Here is an 18,362-nt window from a genome sequence, read left to right as displayed (position 1 = left end):
TTTTACGTCATGTTAGCTAACTCGAGTTAGCTAACAGAAGGTAACACTGCACCTTTTCCCCAAGTGAAGAGAGACCTATGGGGTTTGGATACCTTCTTTCCATTGAAATTAGTGTGAAATGGGAGTTCAAATCACCTTCTTAAACTTCGTAGCCTTAAACTTTTCAGATATCATTGTGAATATTTCCCCCTCTCAATGTTTTGAATGACATTACTTATGTGGAAGATGCTATAGTTGCATTGGAAACGGATGTCGACAATAAATCAGTTTGGAGTAAAAAGAAGATGAAAATTTCCAAGCAACAGACAACACAAATAATAAAAAAACTGTAGTAAGTTAACAGCAGAAGAAAAATGACTAGTTAGACAACATTTCATATTTGATAAACGTATCAATGATAATGCCTTGAAAAGTTGACTAAACTTTGCTTTTATTAAACAGGGGCTGCTGACTTGAGAAAGAAAATGATTCCTGATTTTTCACTGCAACACTTCAGAACTTTAATCTATAACCCATGAAAGGGTGCAAGAGCGGTCTGAATATTATGCTGAACTTAATTATACTTAACTGTGAATTATTCAGAAATGCAGCAGAGAGAGTAAAAATTTATTTCGTACAAAGAAGCTTGACATTTTAATTGGTCCTTCAGAAAAGAGACAAAACAATTTCCTCTCAAGAAAATTTACATCTTCCCCATCAAAGCAGCAGCCTTTGAGAAGCAGAACTTCATTAACAAGATTAATTATCATGCCAGTGCCTGCCTCATCAGGTGTGCAGCCCAGGTGAAAAACAGAATGCAAAGTGACGAGTAACATCGTTCCTAACATTCAGCACTGATTCTAAGAGAAAACGTGACAGATTGAGGCTACTGTACCTTGGTCATTAGCCATTTTGTCAGGGTGCTCGACTGCAAGAAAAAGACAATATCATTAGACTGTGACAGCTCCTAGTAGGCAAGCTGACATATCAAATCAACAATTTTGTTAGCAAGTTTTCATATCAAGTTGCTGCTCTCCTGCACTTTTGGCAGATTGACTGGGACAAAGAGAGATATTTTACCATTTTCCTGTTCAAAGAGATTCTGAAGAACAGACAGGACAAGTACAAGTCGCACTGTATTTCTCATCAAATGTAGTCACAAGTTCTTAAAAAAATAAAGCAGTGAAAACTATATATTTCCTAAACTTGCTGGTCTATGAACTTAGAAGTATCCCCTGGGAAGTTTAATTAACCTTGGAAGTGAAAAAGAGAAAGAGAGAGAGAGAGAGAGAGACACTGTTCCTTGAATGGTTTCAGAGTAACAGCCGTGTTAGTCTGTATTCGCAAAAAGAAAAGGAGTACTTGTGGCACCTTAGAGACTAACCAATTTATTTGAGCATAAGCTTTCGTGAGCTACAGCTCACTTCATCGGATGCATACTGTGGAAAGCATAGAAGATCTTTTTATACACACAAAGCATGAAAAAATGGGTGTTTTACCACTACAAAAGGTTTTCTCTCCCCCCACCCCACTCTCCTGCTGGTAATAGCTTATCTAAAGTGATCACTCTCCTTACAATGTGTATGATAATCAAGGTGGGCCATTTCCAGCACAAATCCAGGGTTTAACAAGAACATCTGGGGGGGGGGGTTAGGAAAAAACAAGGGGAAATAGGTTACCTTGCATAATGACTTAGCCACTCCCAGTCTCTATTCAAGCCTAAGTTAATTGTATCCAATTTGCAAATGAATTCCAATTCAACAGTCTCTCGCTGGAGTCTGGTTTTGAAGTTTTTTTGTTGTAATATCGCAATTTTTATGTCTGTAATCACGTGACCAGAGAGATGGAAGTGTTCTCCGACTGATTTATTAATGTTATAATTCTTGACATCTGATTTGTGTCTATTTATTCTTTTATGCAGAGACTGTCCAGTTTGACCAATGTACATGGCAGAGGGGCATTGCTGGCACATGATGGCATATATCACATTGGTGGATGTGCAGGTGAACGAGCCTCTGATAGTGTGGGTGATGTTATTAGGCCCTGTGATGGTGTCCCCTGAATAGATATGTGGGCACAGTTGGCAACGGGCTTTGTTGCAAGGATAGGTTCCTGGGTTAGTGGTTCTGTTGTGTAGTATGTGGTTGTTGGTGAGTATTTGCTTCAGGTTGGGGGGCTGTCTGTAGGCAAGGACTGGCCTGTCTCCCAAGATTTCTGAGAGTGTTGGGTCATCCTTCAGGATAGGTTGTAGATCCTTAATAATGTGTTGGAGGGGTTTTAGTTGGGGGCTGAAGGTGACGGCTAGTGGCGTTCTGTTATTTTCTTTGTTAGGCCTGTCCTGTAGTAGGTGATTTCTAGGAACTCTTCTGGCTCTATCAATCTGTTTCTTCACTTCCGCAGGTGGGTATTGTAGTTGTAAGAATGCTTGATAGAGCTCTTGTAGGTGTTTGTCTCTGTCTGAGGGGTTGGAGCAAATGCGGTTGTATCGCAGAGCTTGGCTGTAGACAATGGATCGTGTGGTGTGGTCAGGGTGAAAGCTGGAGGCATGTAGGTAGGAATAGTGGTCAGTAGGTTTCCGGTATAGGGTGGTGGTTATGTGACCATCGTTTATTAGCACTGGAGTGTCTAGGAAGTGGATCTCTTGTGTGGACTGGACCAGGCTGAAGTTGATGGTGGGATGGAAATTGTTGAAATCATGGTGGAATTCCTCAAGGGCTTCTTTTCCATGGGTCCAGATGATGAAGATGTCATCAATATAGCGCAAGCAGAGTAGGGGTGTTAGGGGACGAGAGCTGAGGAAGCGTTGATCTAAGTCAGCCATAAAAATGTTGGCATACTGTGGGGCCATGCGGGTACCCATAGCAGTGCCACTGATTTGAAGGTATACATTGTCCCCAAATGTAAAATAGTTATGGGTAAGGACAAAGTCACAAAGTTCAGCCACCAGGTTAGCCGTGACATTATTGGGGATAGTGTTCTTGACGGCTTGTAGTCCATCTTTGTGTGGAATGTTGGTGTAGAGGGCTTCTACATCCATAGTGGCCAGGATGGTGTTATCAGGAAGATCACCGATGGACTGTAGTTTCCTCAGGAAGTCAGTGGTGTCTCGAAGGTAGCTGGGAGTGCTGGTAGCGTAGGGCCTGAGGAGGGAGTCTACATAGCCAGACAATCCTGCTGTCAGGGTGCCAATGCCTGAGATGATGGGGCGCCCAGGATTTCCAGGTTTATGGATCTTGGGTAGTAGGTAGAATATCCCAGGTCAGGGTTCCAGGGTGTGTCTGTGCAGATTTGATCTTGTGCTTTTTCAGGGAGTTTCTTGAGCAAATGGTGTAGTTTCTTTTGGTAACTCTCAGTGGGATCAGAGAGTAATGGCTTGTAGAAAGTGGTGTTGGAGCTGCCGAGCAGCCTCTTGTTCATATTCCGACCTATTCGTGATGACAACAGCACCTCCTTTGTCAGCCTTTTTGATTATGATGTCAGAGTTGTTTCTGAGGCTGTGGATGGCATTGTGTTCTGCACGGCTGAGGTTATGGGGCAAGTGATGCTGCTTTTCCACAATTTCAGTCCGTGCACGTCGGCGGAAGCACTCTATGAAGAAGTCTAGTCTGCTGTCTCGACCTTCAGGAGTCCACCTAGAATCCTTCTTTTTGTAGTGTTGGTAGGGAGGTCTCTGTGGATTAGTATGTTGTTCAGAGATGTGTTGGAAATATTCCTTGAGTCGGAGACGTCAAAAATAGGATTCTAGGTCACCACAGAACTGTATCATGTTCGTGGGGTTGGAGGGGCAGAAGGAGAGGCCCTGAGATAGGACAGCTGCTTCTGCTGGGCTAAGAGTATAGCTTTAATAGAGACTGGGAGTGGCTAAGTCATTATGCAAGGTAACCTATTTCCCCTTGTTTTTTCCTACCCCCCCCCCAAACGTTCTTGTTAAACCCTGGATTTGTGCTGGAAATGGCCCACCTTGATTATCATACACATTGTAAGGAGAGTGATCACTTTAGATAAGCTATTACCAACAGGAGAGTGGGTTTGTGTGGGGGAGTGTGGAGAAAACCTGGATTTGTGCTGGAAATGGCCCACCTTGATTATCATACACATTGTAAGGAGAGTGATCACTTTAGATAAACTATTACCAGCAGGAAAGTGGGGTGGGAGGAGAGAAAACCTTTTGGTAGCGGTAAAACACCCATTTTTTCATGCTTTGTGTGTATAAAAAGATCTTCTATACTTTCCACAGTATTCATCCGATGAAGTGAGCTGTAGCTCACGAAAGCTTATGCTCAAATAAATTGGTTAGTCTCTAAGGTGCCACAAGTACTCCTTTTCATTTTGTTCCTTGAATAATTGCATACAAATCACCTACATATTGGAATCTAGATCTGAATTATAATGTTATTGTTTCCGCTTTTTACAAAAGAGGTTTTAAATTATTTACACGTTTTTGAATAATAATTACACAAATGATGGTGTGATTTGAAGTGCATCAGACAAGGCTTCAGAATTCAACAGACACACTGAAAGCTCTTCTGAATGGTTAGCAGCTCCCAGCAATTTATTAAATGATACAGAGTATTAACTTTCCCTTCAGATTCAGAAATAGCTATGATTATGAAAAATTATCCAATTTTCTGGTTAATAAAATTTAAGAGAAATTTAAGCTACAGGAGATTTAAAAAAAAAGAGTTTGACACACCTGAGTTTAAGTAGCTGAGTAAGTAGTCTATAAATATAGGGTGTTTTTTAAAGGTTGGTCTAGTCTCCTTTTGAAGAACACTACATAAATTCGTTACCCACCTTCATGTTATGACCACCGTGTTATCCCATGATTTAGCTTACAAGATGTTGCCATGAACAATAAAGGCCCAAGATGGTGGCAACTTACATGTAGCACAATGATATTAGTGTGTCTATTTCTGATTACGTCATCAGTACCTGTTATCATTGTAACTCCCCTCAGTACTTATGAAAGTTCCATGCTTGCAGCAAAGGGAAAACAGACACCTGAATGATCATCATGCACTCTATTATTTCAACTATGTTAACAGAGAAAAATGTACAGAGTTGTACATATTCCCTCAAAGTTTCTAGAAATCTTTTGGGGAGAATGGGTTTCCCTGCTGAGTAATATCTGGGATTATGACCTTCCCCAGAGAACAAATTAATTTATAAAAACATTAAACCCTTGATTGCAACTGCAGTTACTTCATTCCAACTATTTATAACATTTAAAAGCTGACCTCAACTTTTTCTGCCTCCTTCAAGTTATTAAGGAGATGTAACCTGTGATATCTACAGTGTTGTGAAATACTGCTGTGGTGGGTCAGTAGGTAACATTTTTCTCTGGCAGGTCATAAAGGTTCACGTTTTGTAGCTTAGGAGCAAGGATTTGTTTTTTAACCACCACTCCAATACAGCATTAGAGGGCACTGTAATGCTAGAAATGCTGCCCCACATCAGCCTTGCCAAAGAAAAATGGGACATCGGCAATATGTATTCCTGACGTCCTGCAGCAAGTCCCCAAATAAAGACTTTCCCTGCTTATCTTGGTCCAATGGCATTAGTAATATCTGACAAAATTGAAAAGCCAAGATAATTCTCTCTCTCTCTCCTTTTTATAAACAACTGACCATGTATTTCATTCATCCTTGAAATAAAGCTTATAAATGTACTGCACGTACACAGATTTGTAGAAAATGCAGTATGTGCATTTTCATATTGTTATCTATGCATGGTGGTTTATTTTTGTGTGCGATATTAATAAACAGTTCAAATACTATTATTTTATTTGCTTCATTTAAAGTTCAGTAGACAATTATGGTTTGTTTCTAAATTGAAGCTGAAATTTAGAATCAAATTATGTTTCAGTTGAAAAGGGGGTAAGTACAGTTCTGGGATTTATTAGTTTCTGCTACAGGTGAAAAACATAAGTTATTAATAAGTTAAAATTGGAAAGAATGAGGGGATCTCCTACTGATCGGACACTACTACATTCAGACTTTCTTAGCTAGCCTTTTCATAAGGCAGTCAGAAGTAAATTCCAGACTGGAGTTGCTTTCCTATCTTGCTAAATAGTTTCCAGTTACTTTGCTTCAGAAATGTATCATTTAATGTTATTAATTTACATACAGTAAATCTAGTGGAACATTGAGATTGAAGTTCTGCTCTCCCACTTGTTACTGCATGCATCTTTAACTTCTAGAGGAATCCATGTCAATATGCAGTTTAATATTTCAACATATAAAAATATAATTTACTTCTAATTTTCTTTATATTTTTTCAGGACATCTAATGAAATCAACTGGAACCTGTTCACATAAGAACTAAATAAAACCTGAATCAGGTGATTCCGGTTTTGGTCCAACATATATAACACCAAAAAAGCGACGCACTCCCTAGTAATTAATTACGGGGTAGATAATCACATCTCACACCCTCATCTCCTCCAGGCACATAAGAACGACCTGGTAATGCCTGTATCCAAGGAATTATGTCTTAAATGGTGAATATGACCATACCCAGCCAAAGAACATGCAGGCTGATCCTCAGCTGGAGTTATGACAATTTAAAACAGCTGAAGATCTCTCCTTGGATTACATTTTGTTACCAATGGATCTAAGGGGGAAAAACCATAAGCACTTTGCTCATGTGGCAGTGATATGGATGTAAGCAGTGTCAGGATGAGCTCCACCCTGACATCTGGTGGTGAGGTGTGGCAAGTTGTGGAAAAGAACTTCAGGGGCCGATCTCATTTGCATAGGCACACCCACCACGCCTAGAATGAGACCATAGCTGCCCAAATGGTCACTTTGGCTGCTGTGGGATCCCCAGTGTCTCTGTTATTGGGGCAGGAAGAATAAATTGTTATTACCCTGATTATGGGAACTGTGCTTGGAACTGTACGTGGCCTTTTGTTATGATGGAGGGATTCACCATCAACTAAGTAGCACTCGCTAGGCAAGGGTCATGGGTTCCAAAACTGTGTGAATGGAGAGAGGCTGGGGACAAGTAGTAGTACTTGGTGGCATGGGCCCCTTGGTGAGGGCCTTACATGCTGATTGCACTTCCTCCTCTCTCCACTGTGGAATATCAGAGCTAATTTTGATTTCATTAGAAGTCTAGTTATAGGCTGCTGAGCTCACTTTGGGCTGACAGTGCACCAGCACTGGGGCTCCCCTACTATAAGCTGAATTCACCTAAGAGCTGAAATCACTGAGTGTTGTGTTAAGTAGTGGGGGAGCCTGAAGATATATTGTGGAGCAGTTTGCGGGACGGCTGGTGAAGCAGTTCGACGCGGAGCAGTGTGTGGATGGCAGGAGCTGCTTGTGGGCCGTGGAGCTGAATTCGTGGGGCAGCTGAGCGAAGGAGTTCGTGGGGCGGCTGACGGAGCGGAGTGCAGCTGAGCGAAGGAGTTCGTGGGGCGGCTGGCGGAGCGCCGCTATGGGGCGGTCAGCTTCAGATCACGTAAGGTGCCTCTTACCCCCGTCCCATTTCCACCCAGGTTGGGAGGTAAAGCTCCGCCGATAAACTTTCGAACTCTGGGGCTGCCCTGACCAGGGACAGAGACTTTTGGGGCATTGGACTTTTGGGACTTTGGGTGATTTGGGGTTGCTGGACTCAAGAACCAAAGGGAAAAGGGCATGCCCCAATTTGCCTGGGGTGGGGTTGTTTTTGCTCATGGGTTGTGTTATGAATCCGGTTGGTGGTGTTTCCCCAACATAATGCCACATTGTTTCTCTCTGTTATTAAAAGACTTTTGCTACACTCAGACTATGTGCTTGCGAGAGGGGAAGTATTGCCTCTTGGAGGCGCCCAGCAGGGGTGGTATATATTTGTCCCAGGTCACTGGGTGGGGGCTCGAGCCGGTTTGCATTGTGTTATTGGAATGGAACCCCTAGATATTGAACCCGGCCCTTGTTGCTGCCAACTCTGACGGGCAGAAGGGTTACATTTTTGGGGGCTCGTCCGGGATCGCCTGGGTCAGTACCCCTCGCAAGCACCTGTTGAGTGATCCACTACATTGGGAAACAATTTATATTTTTTTTTTGTTTGTGCTTATATTTTGAGGAAATTACTGTTTGTATAATGGCTAATATGTCAGGTTTGTTGGGCCCTGGCTCAGCAGCTTCTAGCTCGGAGGCTGCAGCCTCGGCTGATGATTGGACAAAAGCTCTGGGGCAAATATTGGAAAAGGTTGTGCTGCCCCATGCTGAGTCAGACTCTTGTCGTAAGTTAAGATTATTTGCTGGGGAGGAGGAGTTTGAACCCTGGTTAGAGCATACCACTGAAATGCTGCAAGAGTGGGCCGTACCAGATGCAGAAAAGCGAAGATGCCTTATAGAGAGCCTTGGCGGCCCAGCATTAGATGTGATTCGCACCCTGAAGCTCATTGACCCTGGGGTCAGTGTGAAGGACTGCCTAGAGGCCCTTGAACACAACTGGGAGCATAGAGGGCCCTGAAGACAGCTACTGTAAGTTCCTTAATTCCCGACAACAAAAGGGCGAGAAGGCTTCAGCCTACATACAGAGACTGGAGAGACTGCTTCAGAGAGCTGTCATGAGGGGAGCAGTGACTGCTGAGCAGATGGATCAGACCAGACTGGCTCAAATTGTAAGAGGAACTCAGTATCAGAACCCGATTCTACTTCATCTCTGGCTAAGAGAACGACGGGAACATCCCCCAAGTTACTCCCAGCTGATAAAAGAGGTCAGAGAGGAGGAAGAAAGGCAGGCTGCCAGTGAGTTTTGGGAAGCCCAAACATCGGAGCCAGCCAGCACAACACCACTGCAAATGGCCAGTGTACTGATGGTGAGCACCAGAGAGGAACTTGCCCAACAAATGCAGGTCCTGACGGAACGGATAGCTGAGCTGCAAAGTACCGTTGACCGAGTTAAGACTTCTAGGAATAAGAAGCCTCAAACTGTGGCGATTGAGAAGCCCGCACTTAGAGCCACCATCCCCCCCAGGCGAAGGGGGAAAGGTCAATTCTTCTGCTACCGATGTGGTCAGGATGGACACAGTGCTGCCAAGTGCCGTAATGAAGAAAACCCCTCCTTAGTGTATGGAAAGCTGAGGATCAGTTGGGAGAGATCCGGTAGCTGCCAGAGGGTCTGGGGACGGGGACCCCCCAGGTCTGCAGGATTTGAAGATTCCCCTAGAAAAGACTGTCCAGCTGGGATCCCTGCAGGACTGATAGGGCCTCGAGCAGAGGTCATGGTGAGGATCGAAGGGGTGGAGTGTAAAGCAGTGCTTGACACTGGATCTCAAGTGACTATTATATTTCAGTCATTCTACCAACAGATGCTTAGGCACCTGCCTATACAGCCACTGACTGGCCTTGGCCTATGTGGCCTCAGCATGGATGAATATCCCTATCAAGGGTATGTCATAGTGCACCTGGAATTCCCAGAGGAGGTTGCTGGGGTAAGAGAAGAGGTAGACACAGCTGCCTTAATATGCCCTGACCCTAAAGGGACTTCTGATGTGTCTGTGCTGATAGGGACCAACTCCAGTCTCTTCAAGGTACTCGCGGATTACTGCAGAAGGCGGGCTGGGGACCAGTACCTGAATACCCTGATGATCCATACGCTTTGTGCTGAAGCCTATAGGAAAATTGAGAGCGCTAAAAGGGACACATCTGAGCTACCGCTTGGGGCACTGAAGTACGCGGGCACAACCCCCTTAGTAGTGCCTGCAAGGACGGAGCAAGAAGTGCTTGTCATGAGTACCTGTCTGAAAGGCAGTAAAGGGACGTTAGCAATGATAGAGCAGCCGATGGGAGGAGAGCTCCCTGAAGGAGTGCTGGTCCCCAGTGGAGTCATAACCCTACCTGCTGAAGCCCAGGAAAGGGTGACTATACTGATTGCTAATGAAACGAGTCGTGATATTTTTGTGAAGCAAGGACAAAAGATAGCAGACCTCTTTGAGCCTGAGTCGATTGTAAAACCCCAGTATGAAACTCCAGTTTCGGCAATAGACCCAGCAAAGTTTGACTTTGGAGATTCACCAGTGTCCGAGGACTGGAAAGATCGCCTGAGGAAGAAACTTTGTGAAAGATCCAAGGTGTTCTCACTGCATGAGTGGGATGTGGGATGTGCAAAAGGAGTAGAGCACAATATCAGACTACATGACTCTCGACCTTTCAGGGAGAGATCTAGGAAGATTGCTCTCTCTGAGATGGAAGATGTGCGACATCATCTTCAGGAGCTGGCTGCGAATGGCATCATTACAGAGTCCCGCAGCCCATACGCCTCACCCATTGTGGTAGTCCGCAAAAAGAATGGGAAAATCCGGATGTGTATTGACTACCGCACCCTAAACAGCCGTACTGTGGTCGACCAGTACACTATGCCTCGAGTGCAAGACGCCTTAGACTGTTTGCTGGGAAGCCAGTGGTTCTCTGTGTTGGATCTTCGAAGTGGATACTACCAGATCCCTCTGGGAGAAGAAGATAAGGAGAAGACAGCCTTCATCTGCCCATTAGGGTTTTATCAGTTCGAACGCATGCCCCAAGGGATTTCTGGAGCACCTGCCACCTTTCAACGTCTCATGGAGAAAGTTGTGGGAGACATGAATTTACTGCAAGTGTTAGTTTATTTGGATGACCTGATTGTGTTTGGAAGAACCTTAGAGGAGCATGAAGAAAGACTTCTTAAAGTGCTTGATAGGTTGGAGGATTATGGTCTGAAGCTTTCAATTGACAAATGCCAGTTCTGCAGAACCTCAGTGAAGTATGTGGGTCACATTGTGTCCCAAGAAGGTGTGAGTACCGATCCTGATAAAATAGAAGCACTCACTACATGGCCACGTCCAAGTAACTACAGAGAACTCAAGACCTTCCTTGGATTTAGTGGCTACTACCGCAGATTTGTGAAAAACTATGCTACGATTGTAAAGCCTCTGAATGATCTTACCAGGGGACATCAGTCCAGCAAGAACAAATCTAAGTCCAAGAATAAGGGGAGGTCCCCAAAGCCTCCTGTGCAGAGACACAATGGCCCCTTTGCACCATTTGGGCCACGGTGGGATGAGAGATGTGAAAGGGCTTTTCGAGAAATCATTACTTGCCTAACTCATGCTCCAGTCCTAGTTTTTGCTGACCCAAGCAAACCATTTATCCTGCATACTGATGCCAGTTTGGAGGGTCTGGGAGCAGTCCTGTACCAGGAAGTGGAAGGCAAATGTAAACCGGTAGCCTTTGCCAGCCGAGGATTGTCTGATAGTGAAACTCGCTATCCCACCCACAAGCTGGAGTTTTTGGCCTTGAAATGGGCCATCACTGAGAAATTTCGAGACTACTTGTATGGTGCTCAGTTCCAGGTGTGGACAGACAACAATCCACTGACTTATGTGTTAACAAGTGCTAAGCTGGATGCTACAGGGCAGAGATGGGTGGCCGCCTTGGCTAGCTATGAGTTCAGCATTCAGTACCGATCAGGGAGAAGCAATGTAGATGCAGATGCATTGTCCAGGCGTCCGCAGGCTCCAGAAGTTGCTGTGATACCCACAGATGGAGTGAGAGCTATTTGCAGTGTGAGTCGCCGAGAGCCAGAGGCCCGTGAAGACTTTCAGGGATGTGTTGCAGAAGCTTTGGGCCTGCCCCCTGAATGCATGCCTTCTGCTTCGGTGAACTATATTGCATTAGAACAATCTCCTTTGCCCATGCTCAATGCGGCTGACTGGCAAGAAGCCCAGCGGCAAGATATTGACATTCGTGATACACTACTTGCCAAAAGGGAGGGGCGAAGCCCAGCTGCGGTTGTCCCACCTAACCCGGAGGGTAAACTACTATTGAGAGAATGGACCAAACTAAAACTGATTCAGGGAGTGCTACACCGAATGACCACTGACCCTTTACAAAAACAACGAGCACAACTAGTACTGCCAAAAAAGTACAGAGCCCTGGCCATGAGGGCCCTGCATGATGACTTTGGGCATTTAGGGATGGAGAGGACCCTGGAACTTATTCGTAGTAGGTTCTATTGGCCCCGAATGGCTGAAGATGTTCGCAGGAAATGTGAGACTTGCGCTCGATGTGTTCAAAGGAAAACTCTGCCCACGAGGGCTGCATATCTCAAGAACATCACCAGCAACAAACCTTTGGAGTTGGTATGCATTGATTTCTTGTCTGTAGAGGTAGACAAGAGGAATGTTGGAAACATTCTAGTAGTGACTGACCATTTTACACGGTATGCACAAGCATATCCCACACGTGATCAGAGGGCCACCACCGTTGCTCGAGTATTGTGGGACAAATATTTCTCAGTCTATGGATTCCCGGCTCGGATACACTCTGATCAGGGGTGGGATTTTGAGAGTCACCTTCTGAAGGAGGTGCTGAAGATAGCAGGAATTAAAAAGTCTAGGACAACGCCTTATCACCCCCAAGGTGATCCTCAGCCCGAGAGGTTCAATCGAACCCTATTAGATATGTTGGGAACTTTGCGACCAGAGCAGAAGGCAACCTGGAGCCAGCATGTCGCATTTCTGGTGCATGCCTACAATGCCACAAAGAACGATGCTACGGGAGTCACCCCATATCTCTTGATGTTTGGGCGAGAACCAAGATTACCCATAGACTTGTGCTTTGGTGTATCAGAGGATGGAGATAGCTATGAAACTCATCAGCAGTATGTATCCCGACTAAGAGAAAAGCTGCGGGATGCTTATCGCTTAGCTACCACTGCGGCTCGGAAGAACGCAGACCGCAACAAACATCGATATGATGCTAGAGTGCGTTCGCAGGAGCTCCAGCCGGGGGACAGAGTCCTGCTGCGAAATTTGGGTATTGCTGGCAAACACAAGATAGCTGACAGATGGAAGGCAATACCTTACCTGGTGATGGAAAAGCTGGGAGATCTGCCGGTCTACAAGATCAAACCTGAAGACGGTCCAGGGCAAATAAAGACGGTGCATAGAAACCTTTTGCTCCCTGTGGGGGAATTGGTAAGCACCCCTTGTGAGATGGGCCACGGCAGGGCCGCCGGGCAGAACAGAGGTGCTAGACCAAAGCCGCCATCCAACACAGACAGTGGGCCCCCTGCAGCTAACTTACCCCTATTCTGCACATCTGAGAGTGAGTCTGAGGAGGAAGACACAACCCTGGTGTATCCTGGGATGGAGACAAGATTTCAGTCTCGATCAGCTGAACCAAACGAGAGTTTTCCCTCTTCCGCCCTAAACCCAATGGCGGAACTATTTAGGCCCATTTCTGACACCCCTGTGCCGCTGATGAGACCCCCGTGTGATGACACACACAGGTTATTGGACAATGGGGACAGACAGGTAGAGGATGTCCTGGGCACCTTGGACCCTCCAGCGTTAGAACTAGGAGTGCAGGGGCCTACGCCAGTAGCTGAGGGACCCTCCAGGGAAGCCTCTCCATCCGTCACTCAAGAGGATGTTCCCCCTACCTCGGCAACAGAGATTCTCAATAGACGAGACAGGGTGATAAGACCAGTGAAACGGTTAACTTATGATGCACCTGGGGTGACTAGTGAGGAGCCAATACATTTAGCACACAGGCTTGTGGAAGCTAAAGTGGGCTTCCTGAGGCCCTTTGGAGGAAACCAATGAGTTGGTATAAAGGGAGTGTGATTTGTCGGGACGACAAAGTCTCGGCTGGGGGGAGGATGTAAGCAGTGTCAGGATGAGCTCCACCCTGACATCTGGTGGTGAGGTGTGGCAAGCTGTGGAAAAGAACTTCAGGGGCCGATCTCATTTGCATAGGCACACCCACCACGCCTAGAATGAGACCATAGCTGCCCAAATGGTCACTTTGGCTGCTGTGGGATCCCCAGTGTCTCTGTTATTGGGGCAGGAAGAATAAATTGTTATTACCCTGATTATGGGAACTGTGCTTGGAACTGTACGTGGCCTTTTGTTATGATGGAGGGATTCACCATCAACTAAGTAGCACTCGCTAGGCAAGGGTCATGGGTTCCAAAACTGTGTGAATGGAGAGAGGCTGGGGACAAGTAGTAGTACTTGGTGGCATGGGCCCCTTGGTGAGGGCCTTACATGCTGATTGCACTTCCTCCTCTCTCCACTGTGGAATATCAGAGCTAATTTTGATTTCATTAGAAGTCTAGTTATAGGCTGCTGAGCTCACTTTGGGCTGACAGTGCACCAGCACTGGGGCTCCCCTACTATAAGCTGAATTCACCTAAGAGCTGAAATCACTGAGTGTTGTGTTAAGTAGTGGGGGAGCCTGAAGATATATTGTGGAGCAGTTTGCGGGACGGCTGGTGAAGCAGTTCGACGCGGAGCAGTGTGTGGATGGCAGGAGCTGCTTGTGGGCCGTGGAGCTGAATTCGTGGGGCAGCTGAGCGAAGGAGTTCGTGGGGCGGCTGACGGAGCGGAGTGCAGCTGAGCGAAGGAGTTCGTGGGGCGGCTGGCGGAGCGCCGCTATGGAGCTATGGGGCGGTCAGCTTCAGATCACGTAAGGTGCCTCTTACCCCCGTCCCATTTCCACCCAGGTTGGGAGGTAAAGCTCCGCCGATAAACTTTCGAACTCTGGGGCTGCCCTGACCAGGGACAGAGACTTTTGGGGCATTGGACTTTTGGGACTTTGGGTGATTTGGGGTTGCTGGACTCAAGAACCAAAGGGAAAAGGGCATGCCCCAATTTGCCTGGGGTGGGGTTGTTTTTGCTCATGGGTTGTGTTATGAATCCGGTTGGTGGTGTTTCCCCAACATAATGCCACATTGTTTCTCTCTGTTATTAAAAGACTTTTGCTACACTCAGACTATGTGCTTGCGAGAGGGGAAGTATTGCCTCTTGGAGGCGCCCAGCGGGGGTGGTATATATTTGTCCCAGGTCACTGGGTGGGGGCTCGAGCCGGTTTGCATTGTGTTATTGGAATGGAACCCCTAGATATTGAACCCGGCCCTTGTTGCTGCCAACTCTGACGGGCAGAAGGGTTACATGAACAATAAAACATATCTGTTCTTGTACAGGTCACTGCATAGTTAGTTACTAAAGGCATGTTACGGAGAAAAAAAAATTCAGCTGCAGTTTTATAACCGACTAGGGGTGTGGTTTCCTTGAAAGAGCTTTGTGTGCTATAATATCTTAAATCAGATAAGGGGTGACTTTATAGATCTTTGATGCTTCCTTAGTTCCTTGCGGTTTAAAATATCTTGTGATCAAAACACATATTTGCCAACAGAGCATTCATTACCATAAGTCACATGCATATCTCCTGTTAATAATCATTAAGGTCAGGAAACCAACGTTTCTGCATAATGCAGAATGCACTCAAGCCTTCAGAAGCTCTTTTCGCCTTATAGGTAGAGACAGATTTGTCAAAAAACAGCTGAATATTATTGAACATGACATATTTAGGGTGGATAACATTAAATATTCACGTCAGGGTATTAAACATAGTCCTTGTAGACTATTACAAGATGTAACAAATGTGTAAATTTATCTTTTTGGTATCTCTTGATGCACTCTGATATAGAATTTATTTCCCAAATGAATTTTATGGTACTTTGTGTAAACACTACGAAGTAGGTGATATCTAGTCCATTAATCTTTTTGTTTAGTTAGATATCTGGGTCTCTGTATCTTTTGATGTCTCATTACTCTGTCATTATTATATTTTGATTCTTTGACTCACTTTAAATTCTCTCTAACAGAGTTCTTTTACTTGGCACAAATTGGGAGCATGAAATTAACTTGGCACCCCTCAAGTTGATAGAGACTAAGCACTTGCAAAGTGCTTTCTATTCACATTTCATGGTAGTTGAGAATGAATAATCAGGATCCTACAAATAATTCATTCAGCGTGAAACCAGACTCGGACAAGTAAGTCCTGAAAATCTGGATAGACTGTGATAAGCTCTGAACAAATTAATACATTTTTTTCATTTTTCTGACTCCTGTTAATTCACTAAAACTGTTATATGAGGGTTTTCACACTTAGCCTGAATATTTGATAACATGGTCTTTATACACATAGATAATGGCTAGCCCTCTGCCAATGCTGCTGAGTGCACTGGCCAATTCATTGCAATGCTAGGGACTGACTGAAAATGGAGTCTCCCTTTCCTCCTTCAAAAGGAAAGTAGGAAAAATGACGTTTCTGTTCCAATATTTGTTAAAGGCTGAACTTGCATAATACCTCTTTCCTACAAGGAAAACAAGGATAAGATGTATGTAGATCTACAGAGTATTGCATATGAATTGCCCTTTTGCTCAGTCATTTTCATATATATGTTTAAATTAAAGATAGGCCTGAAGCAGAATATTGGATCCAGACCTCTTACTCCCCACAAATGGAATTGGATCTGAAACCTCTGATCAGAGCTTTTCAGCTCTGGCCCATCTTCATTTTAAGCAGCCTTCTGTGAAGACATTATTTTTTATACTCAAAAGCTTTGGAATTTTTGCTCTCGAAAAGCTACAGCTCTACTACATGTGACCCCAGTTTCCTAAAATAGGCACATAGCTTATGTCACTCTATTTGTTTCTTTAATTAATTGCCTTTTAAAAAAGAAGACTTTATATACTGTCATGTAACTACATAAGTGACAGTTTCAAACATAAGGCACACAATTGCTGCCAGTATCCTTTGTGCCACTTGCAGTAATATAGTCTACCTTTTCATGGCTAATAATGTAGGGGCAGATTGTGACAGATCTTTGCATTTGTGGATTATCTCTCCACTTCCACTTTCAATGGGGCCAAACATGGTTGCAGTCCAGAGTTCCTGTAAGCACAGGCACTGCTCTCCATTAACACGCACTGAGGCACAAGCCATTGAAAAGGTCCCCCTGACCTTACCTTTCCTCCATCCTGGCCAGCAAGAGAGATATCTGGCACAGACGTGTTTAGGCCGACAAATAGTTTGTTCCAAGTAAGAGAGAAAATTCCATATGTATCCAATTAGACTGTGCCTCAGACAGTGTTGCCCTGTTCTTTAATTATTTTGCATTTGTCTGATCAATTAAAAGAAGGAAATCATAATTTTGTATCCCTATTTTCTAGATATGTGAGAGAGTCACTACTAGTTCTTTACAGCCACCAACAGAGATAAAATAAATACCGAGGTGAAACAGTATCTCACTAAGAAATTGCAATCATGTGCAATTAGCTTCCTTGTTCATGGGAGAAAATGGAATGATGTCATAGTTTTTTTTACCCAATGGTATGCGTGTGAATACAGCTGCTGCATTATTATGGCGTTCATTTTTGTCTACTATGGCACTAGTTCCAGTCTCTCAATAACGGTTTCAGAGTGCCTTCTAAAACTTTTGTATTAGTGTTAGCATAAGTGACTCCTAATGTCACTGAAGTAAACTGCAAGCATTGAAGCATGAGCATGTTGTATATCTCATTAATATACAGCTATCTAAGAGAAAAATTCAAACCTTTCAGAGTCCGGAAGAGAATAGGGTCAGAGAGCGGTCCCACTCCTTTGGCATTGCGAGCTTGGATTCTAAAGTAATACACAGTATCTAGGTTGAGGTCCATGATTTGATGAGTAAGTCGGTCACCACTGATTGACTCCATAACCCAGTCATCAATTGGAGCATTCTTGTCCAAGGTGTAAAACAGAATATAAGCTGCATAAACATTGTCTTGGTTAGTACATATAGTGCATTTTACAAACTATATTTAAAATTCAAATTTCAGACAAGATAAATGTTTTTTATTTCACCTACATTAATGACAGGTCTTTCATTAAAATCTATTTTGATGAATGTTACAAGAATTAATGCATAATTTTCCTATTTCCAGATCAGAGTATCAATTGCAGTATTCACTGCAATATAAAACATAGGATTAACAATTAGGGAAATACCTAGCACGCTTTATTGTGTTATATTTGTTACTTGTACATAACACTTGTCAAATTCAGACTCGTGATCCAATATATCAGTCATAAGCCATATGTGATAAGTCTTTAGTGTTTCAGGGCTGTTATAAAACTAAACAACATTGATGATGCACATCATTCACTGGGTGCTCATGAGAAACCATGCAATATTTCCTGGTAACTATACAGTAAATCCATTTGAAAAAACCATGGTAACTCACTGTAATGCTATCACTGTATCTCACAATCCCCAGGAAAATAAAATAAACCACCGCTGTAGGTAATTTGATTTAGTCCTAAATTGTGCACAGGAGCCTGTCCAAAAGGTGAATACAGCTGACTCGCTGAGTAATAATGACCATAATATAATTAAATTTAACATCCTGGTAAGGGGGAAAATACCAAAGAAACCCACCACAGTAGCATTTAACTTCAAAAAGGGGAACTACACAAAAATGAGGAAGTTAGTAAAACGGAAATTGAAAGGAACAGCCAGAAAAGTACAATGCCTGCAAGCTGCATGGAAACTTTATTAAAAAACCATAATAGAGGCTCAAACTA

The 18,362-nt window shown here is 44.2% G+C and overlaps 1 protein-coding gene across 1 annotated transcript in view; it reads right to left on the bottom strand.

Moving 5' to 3' along the window:
- DCC (DCC netrin 1 receptor) overlaps positions 1 to 18,362 on the bottom strand; it is a 958,218-nt gene that overhangs the window by 78,828 nt on the left and 861,028 nt on the right. Inside the window, exons 20-21 of the mRNA XM_073343560.1 lie at positions 17,353 to 17,547; positions 875 to 907 (exon numbers count right to left, since the gene is read on the bottom strand). Of these exons, the coding sequence (XP_073199661.1) occupies positions 875 to 907; positions 17,353 to 17,547 (228 nt within the window). The remainder of the gene's footprint in view (positions 1 to 874; positions 908 to 17,352; positions 17,548 to 18,362) is intronic.

The sequence above is a fragment of the Lepidochelys kempii genome, chromosome 5, assembly GCF_965140265.1.
Source record: "Lepidochelys kempii isolate rLepKem1 chromosome 5, rLepKem1.hap2, whole genome shotgun sequence".
Lineage (NCBI taxonomy): Eukaryota > Metazoa > Chordata > Testudines > Cheloniidae > Lepidochelys > Lepidochelys kempii.
Note: the sequence above shows the minus strand (reverse complement) of the source record. Positions and strands in the feature narration are given on the sequence as shown.